The sequence below is a fragment of the Diceros bicornis genome, chromosome 18 (assembly GCF_020826845.1).
Source record: "Diceros bicornis minor isolate mBicDic1 chromosome 18, mDicBic1.mat.cur, whole genome shotgun sequence".
NCBI classification, from domain to species: domain Eukaryota; kingdom Metazoa; phylum Chordata; class Mammalia; order Perissodactyla; family Rhinocerotidae; genus Diceros; species Diceros bicornis.
The window spans coordinates 59796826-59804382 of NC_080757.1; the positions used below are offsets into that span (position 1 = coordinate 59796826).

At 54.4% G+C, this 7557-nt stretch overlaps 1 protein-coding gene across 2 annotated transcripts in view; it reads left to right on the forward strand.

Moving 5' to 3' along the window:
• Nucleotides 1-6726, forward strand: part of SLC26A11 (solute carrier family 26 member 11) — a 24543-nt gene extending 17817 nt beyond the window's left edge. For both annotated transcript variants that reach the window (XM_058561809.1, XM_058561810.1), the window contains 7 exons: nt 1563-1618; nt 1830-1970; nt 3122-3249; nt 3572-3671; nt 4115-4248; nt 5547-5619; nt 6409-6726. In XM_058561809.1, coding sequence (XP_058417792.1) covers nt 1563-1618; nt 1830-1970; nt 3122-3249; nt 3572-3671; nt 4115-4248; nt 5547-5619; nt 6409-6500 — 724 coding nt within the window. In that variant the 3' untranslated portion in view covers nt 6501-6726. The remainder of the gene's footprint in view (nt 1-1562; nt 1619-1829; nt 1971-3121; nt 3250-3571; nt 3672-4114; nt 4249-5546; nt 5620-6408) is intronic.
• Nucleotides 6727-7557: the final 831 nt, after the last annotated feature.

Consider the following 7557-nt stretch of genomic DNA (forward strand, 5'->3'; position numbering starts at 1 on the left):
CACACCTCAGTGTCTCTGTCTGTAAAATCGGCATCCTAACGGGGCCGACCTCAGAGAGTTATTTAGAGGATTAAATGAAAAGCGCATAGACCAGTGCTGGTGACGTGGTAGGTGCTGTATTAATGTTTATGAAATAAAACCTCTAACCTTGTTTCAGTTGAACTTCTCGCGTGTTCTTGTCTTGTTGGCGTAGCTGGATAATATGCCTGTTCAGTCAAGGTGGTGTTTTGTGCCCCCCAGTATCTACATAGAACCTTGTATGTAGTGGGTGCTGAAGAAAAGTCTGTGAATATTTAACTAATTAGTGAAATTTCTGCCTACCTGCTTAGAGATGAAAGGTGACTTATGAGAAGGCTTTCCATGGAAATGTGCAGACGGACAGAGTTTATTTCCAGAGGAAGTATGGGTGGGCACAGGTCATGGCGAGGGGTTCCTGGGGACTCGTATGAGGCAGAGAATCCTGTACTGCTGTTGAAATCAAGGTGGGGTTCCTCTGTGGCCTTCAGGGTGGCAAAGGGAGGCCCAGGCCTAAGGACCAGTTCTGTGGCAGAGAAGGCTATTCCTGGCATTCTGTGTGAATGCAGTTTTCCGAACAGGCAAAACGGAAACAAAGAAAAGCAAAATTAACTTCTAATTCCACCACCCAGAGAGAACCTCCCTGTTAGAATTTTGGTGTTTCTCCTTTCAGGTTTTTTCCTGTTTATACAGTATGTATCTATATATGCATGTGTGTCTGTGTATCTACATGTGTAATGTATATGTATATTAAGTGGGATTCCTACCACTTGACAGTATTGTTGGCATCTTTCCATATCAGTAAAAATAAGCATCTACATCGTCATTTCTAATGGCAGCAGAGAATTCCATTGTAGGGGTGTGTTAGATTTCTAGGGTGGCCATAACAAAATGCCACAGACCAGGTGGCTTAAATAACAGAAATTTATTTTCTCACAGTCTGGAGGCTGAAAGTCCAAGATCCAGGTGTCAGCAGGGTTGGTCTCTCCTGAGGCCTCTCTCCCTGCCTTGCAGATGCCACCTTCTCACTGTGGCCTCATGTGGTCTTCCGTCTGTGCACACGTGGCCCTGGTGTCTCTCTGTGTGTCCACATTTCCTCTTCTCATAAGGACACCAGTCAGATTTCATGAGGGCCCACTTAATGGCCTCATTCTATCTTAACCACCTCTTAAAGGCCTTTTCTCCGAATATAGTCACAGTTAGAGGTCCTGGGGGCTTTAGCGTATGAATTTGGGAAGGGACATAATTCAGTCCATATTTTACGGATCCTTTGTAGGCTGTTCAGATTTACAACCAGGCTTCTCTCAGATGTGTCGATGGGTTATTTTGTGTTATTTAGAAGATCTGGGAAGTCTCCCTTTGGTGAGAGGACCCCAAAGCTCCCTTGTGGCCCTGAGCCTCTCCCACTCAGTGCTCATATCGTGGGGCCCAGGTGTTCCCTCGAGAGCATTCCCATACCAGGGGGTCAGCCACAGCTGTCTGCACCACTGCGTTTCCTCCTCTCTGGGGTCCGACAGCAACTAATGGGTCTCTGTGTTGCCTTCCAGGACAGCTGTGAACTCCCATTCGGGGGTGTGCACCCCAGCAGGGGGCCTGGTGACAGGTGAGCGCCCCCACGCACTGTGTTCCCCTTGTGCCTGGGCAGAAAGATGGGAGGAAAGGAGAGGAGGGAACCATGGTGCAGCGGGCTCTGGTGCACAGCTGGGCCCCCGAGTGTGGGGGCTGGCCCCTCCCACGTGGGCTTTTCCCTCGCTGAGTGGAGGTCGGGGAGGTCAAGGGCCACGGGGTCACCTGACACCCCTGCACCCCCGCAGGAGTCCTGGTGCTGCTGTCACTGGACTACCTGACCTCGCTCTTCTTCTACATCCCGAAGTCTGCCCTGGCCGCCGTCATCATCATGGCCGTGGCCCCCCTGTTTGACACCAAGATTGTGGGGACGCTCTGGCACGTGAAGAGTATGTACTACTTCCTCAGTCAACATGGAGGTTATCAATTATTCCCCAGCCGTCTTCCCGGAGCCACGGCAGCAGGGTTGGAGCTGGGAGGTTAGCGTAGTTCTGGAAGGTGTCACCGCCGGGCCGAGGGTCAGGTTGCCGGAAAGGGGGGCTTCCATCAGCTCCTCAGGCCTGCAAGAGCACCCTGGACCAGCTTCACACAGTGCTGAGTGCGTCTGCCACACGCTGGTCTCTCCTCCCCCTCCTCCCCTCCGCCCTCTCTCCCATCCCCATCTTCTCCTCCCGGTCACCTGCCTTTGGTGGCCCCGTGCTCCGTGGCCCGCCTGGGGAGAGATGGGAGACGTTCCCGCAGGGTCCAGTGTAACAGCCTCCCTTTCTCCTCCGGTCACAGTGGCTCAAGGATTCCCTGGACCTGCAGTTCCTTTAATGCAACAGGTTTCGGTTTTTTTTGGTTTCTCGTCAGCCCCGCAAGATACCCAGTGAAAGGAAACGCAGTTTGATTGTGTACCTGATCTGTGCGGGGCCTTTCCGTAAATCATTGTGTCTGTTGTTTGAAACCGTGCCATGTGCCTCAGTTAACATGCTGTGTGGGACATAGCAGATGCCACTGACGGATGCTGAGGCCCAGGGCGCGTGGGGCCTTGTCTGCGACGTGTGTTGGTGGTTGACTCTGGGGTGACCCCAAACCCGCCCACTTTGCCCCAGGACACCTCCTTCTGCGGCTCAGAGAAGTCATGCGTCTCGGCCAAGTCACAAGGTCTCTGAGGGGTTTTGTGACTTCCCTTGCCCCCTTGTCCCAGGCCTGGTCCTGTCCCCAAGTCCCTTTTTAGTCCCCTGAGAAGTGCCCTCTGTGGTCTCCTCCACAGGGCATGGGGCCCGGGCCTGGCTAGGCAAGTCTTAATGGCCCCTCGGTCCAGGCAGGGAGGGATTTTCTGCTCTGACATGTCCCTCAGTTGGCATGGCTGTCAGCAGCATCAGTCCCCGAGTCCGCAGACGGAGGTCCCTCGGGTGCTGCTTGGGGTGTGTGACACCTTTACTCGTTACGTGAAAAGCCATGAGTCAGTCATCTGCTGGTCGGAGGGGCTCAGAGGTGTCTGGAAGCCGAGCTCGCCGAGGAGGGGCTACCTCTCAGCTGGACCCCTCTCTCCCAGGGCTGGACTTGCTGCCCCTGTGCGTGACATTCCTGCTCTGCTTCTGGGAGGTCCAGTACGGCATCCTGGCAGGGACCCTGGTGTCCATGCTGATTCTCCTGCACTCCGTGGCCAGACCCAAGATGCAGGTAGCAGCCCATGTGGCCGCCCTGAGAGGGGGAGCCGCTGACCCCGGGGCATGGTGGGGTGAAGTGTGCTGTGAGCAGGACCGTAGGGCTCCATTGTCTTGCATTCTGAGCTGTTGGTGTGATTGTGGCCCTCGGCACTGCAAGTGACCGCTCATCTACGGGTATCACCCTCGAGTCGTAAAGCACAGTGCTGTCCCGCTGCGCGTGGGGCTGTGCGGGGGCGGGCTCGTGCCAGCTTTGCACTCCCCATCCCCCAGTCCTGGCACAGCTGCCCTGTCGGACCTGCCTCCAGGACTCACTGGTGTCCCCCTGCCATCCCCAGGTGTCCGAGGGGCCAGTGCTTGTCCTGCAGCCGGCCAGCGGCCTGCACTTCCCTGCGGTTGAGGCCCTCCGGGAGGTGATACTCAGCCGAGCTCTGGAAGGTACGTGGACCAAGGCAAGGTGGGCTGCAGTCACCCTGAGTCCCCCACCACCCTCTCTGCACCCCAGCCTGGCTCCCACAGGACCCCAAGGCCCTGCCCTCAGCTGTCAGGGAGGAGCTCACCACTCTTGGGGCCAGGAGGTCTCGGAGTGTCTCAGAGCAGCGTCTAGTGGGTGCCTGCAGTCTGCGTCCCCAACGTTTATCCTTAAAGACCCACTCTTTCTTCTGAGGAGTTGGTATTTAGGGGAAAAAGGGGTCTGTCTGCCCTTTGAAGGAAACAGCTGCTGCTGTCCCCAGACAGCTGTTGTCTCAGGTGCAGCCACGCTGTCCCCTCTCTGCTGGGGGCCGGAGCTCTCGATGGCCTCATTCTCCCCCGTGCCTCTGGCTACAGCCTTCTCTGGCCCCCTCCTCCGGGTGTGACCCTTCTGACACCTGTCCCCCCAGCATCCCCCCCGCGCTGCGCGGTCCTGGAGTGCACCCACATCTGCAGCATCGACTACACCGTAGTGCTGGGGCTCGGGGAGCTCCTGGAGGACTTCCACAAGCAGGGCGTCACCCTCGCCTTCGTCGGCCTGCAGGTAGGTGAGCCCGGGGCTGCTGCCCACCTGACAGTGGAGCCGTGGTTCAAAGGGAGGAGAAGGTCCCCACGTGAAGGTGACGTTGTTGGACTGTGCCACCATCCTGTGCAGGGCCCGGCCCCTCTGCTGGCTCTGGCCTTACTTCTGATCTAGCTGTTCCTGTCCCATTGGCCCTTCCACCTCCTTCCCTGTGAGATGGGGCGCCACGGCCCCTGCCCTTGAGGGAACGCGTACGTGGCCTCGCTTCCCAGGGGTCGGTGCTGGCCAGTGTCCGCAGCATGCACCTCTCAGGGCTGGGGGGTGCATGATGAGCGAGAGCTGGTACCTGTTGTCGGGGAGCTTGTATTTGAGGAAGCAAAAACAGACGTGTCAGTACAGAAATGCACACAAAAAAGTGTTGTGGGGGCTTCAGGAGGCTTAAGAGAACAGGTTCCCGGTGGAGACTACTGATGGGGGTGACGGTGGAAATACCGGTGAGATCTGTTGGAATCCACTTCCTGAGCTCTCCGAAGCGCCTGAGGCTGTTCCACACAGCGTTTGTGCTTTTCCTGTGGGGTTCAAATACTCCAAGAGCACAGTGGCAGATGCTCCTCCCTGGGAGGGGCGGCACGGGCTGGGGTTGACAGCAGGACTCCTAGCTCCCCGAGCCTGCAAGTGTGTCTGGGTGGCAGCGATGCATGGTTGCTGTCTGCATTGTGCTTAAATGCCACTTCCCTTTGTACTCTACACATGGCACACGGGGCCTGAAGCACATCCCACAGCCTCTCGGGAGAGGCGTCTGTGAACTAGTTGTGAAGCAAGGCGCCTAGCGGAGCCCAGGGCTATGGGCATTGGTAACGGCTGGCACTTACCAGAGTCTTATTCACTGTCAGGGCAGCCTGTGAGGTCGGTGTCATCGTCACCCCCTGTTGGGATGAGGACACCAGGGCCCAGGGAAACTGAGTAGCCTGCCCAGGGTCACACAGCAGGGGTGGTGCACTGGGCTTCTCACGGGGGGTGTCTGGCTGCAGAGCTTTGCTCTGAGCATGGCGCTCTGTGTCGCATCTGCAGAGCACTTGTCTTTGTGTCCTTTGGAGAGTATTCGTTTAAAAAAAATATTCCTCTTACAGCGTTTCCCAGAGGCAGGGACTCTTCTGTCTGCTTCCCTGAGTGGAAGAAAGTGGTACCTACCTGGAGATCTTAGAGAGCCTGTGACGGGGCCAGAGGGCGGTGGACCTGGGGGCCCACAGCGGCCCGCCTGCCCTGGTGTGCTACAGCAGGATCGTCCTGCCTAGAACTAACGTTTGTCTGTCCCCCAGGTCCCTGTTCTCCGTGTCTTGCTGTCTGCTGACCTGAAGGGCGTTCAGTACTTCTCCACACTGGAGGAAGCAGGTGGGTACAGGCAGAGGCATTGAAGGGAGCCGAGGCAGCCCACGTGCCCACCCTCTGCGGGATCAGGATGGCAGGACAGAAACTCTGGGAGACAGGAGGGCTGGAGTCCGAGAGTGGGTAGTGCGAGGATGATGGCTGAGGCAGTGGGCACGTTGTCAGGGCCCTCCTGCCCTGGGGTTTTATTTTTTAGGGGTGTGTGTGTGTGTCTTTAATTGAGGCACAGTTTACATACAGTGAAATGCACAGATCTTAAATGTGCAGTTTGAGTTCTGACAGGTGGATACAGCTGGATGTATAAGGATGTAGAACATTTCCATCCTTCCCGAAAGTTTCCTCATTCCGTCTTCCAGGTGGTTACCACTAAGGGTAACCACTGTTCTCATTTCTTCCACCGTAATTTTAGCCTCTTCTAGAACTTCATATAAATGGAGTCATAAGGACTTTTTGTGTCTGGCTTCTTCAGTTCAACATGGTGTCTGTGAGATTCACCCATGTTGCTGCTAGAAGCGGCTCAGACGCCGATCCACAGGAGGTGGATGAACCAGTTGTGGCCCAGCTGTACGAGGAAACTCACCTAGCAATAAGAAAGGGTTATCGTGGTATGGAAAGGGATGAAGAGCTGAAAAAGACTTAGGCGAAACTCAGCCCAAGGTTGGGAATGCCGGCCCAGGGGACCCTCAACTTCCTGTGTGCTAGGACCCTGGGATGCCGGCCTTTAATCCCATTCTCTGAACTGATCTGTTCTCAATTCCACTTTTGTAGTGTTTGAAAACCTTGTATTTTCTGCAGAGAAATACCTGAAGCAAGAACCAGGGACCCAGCCCTACAACATCAGTGAAGATTCTGTTCCAGAACACAAGGTCGCCCTGTTGAAGGCCTGATTGGGCCACCGATGGGTGACTGATGTTTGGAGAGTCTCGCAGAAGGTTCTTGTCCCTACGACGCCAGATGCTGCCTTGTAAATGCGCTGGCCTGAGGGGTTGAGAACGCCTGAGCAGGTGACCTGGAGGAGGAAGAAGGCAACTAGGCATCGAGATCCACAGGCAGGACTCATTGGCTTCCTTTGTGTGACTGGAAAGTTATCTCCTTACTCTTCCTTGGACATGAACCCTTTTTGGAAGAGTGGTTTGGAGAGAGCCTTCTGGAGTGACAGACCCCATGAGAAAGGAAGGAACAGGGACTTCAGCCTGGTCTAGGAGAGGAGTCCTTGAGCCCTTGCACCTTCCTGGATTTCAGACCAAGAGTAGGGGAGTGTGGGCATCTTGGAGATGGGTTCCGATGTTGATGGCGGCGTCTGTGCTGTTGTTGCAGAGAAAACCAAGGTGTGCCAAGTGACTTAAAGTGTCTGTTAAAAATGATTTTGTTGTTTGTGGTTTTTAAATTTAAAAAGTAGTAGCTTTGGTGATTTTGTAAAAGTCATAAATGCTTGTTGTATAAATTGCAGGAAACCATCCCCCCCAATCCACTTTGATGTTAGTTCCAGACCCCTTCCCTCCAGTATACGAACATGTCTTCATGGGGGTGTGTGTTCACAGTTTTATGTGAATGGATCGTTTCATACGTGGTGCTCTATAACCCACATTTTCAAGTGGTCATTGCTGTGAATTACTTATTGTGATAATAAATAGAAAATACATGATTTTTAATGGCTACCTGGTGTTTTATTCTGTGTACAGGTCACAGGTTACTTAGCACTCTGCAGACGGACTTTGCCTGTTCAGCAGGTGCGTGCATGTTTTAAGTTTCATTTCAGTCATCTTTAGAGGTAAACCCTTGCACGTCTTAACCATGGAACACACAAACTGTGGACGGTTGTGTGGCAGTTAAAGGAATGAGGTGGAGTATATGTACTAACAGACTTTTGAGTGAAAAAAGCAAGTTGCAGAGTGAACCCGTTTTAAGATACCGTTTGTGTAAATACACCCACTAAATGAATCT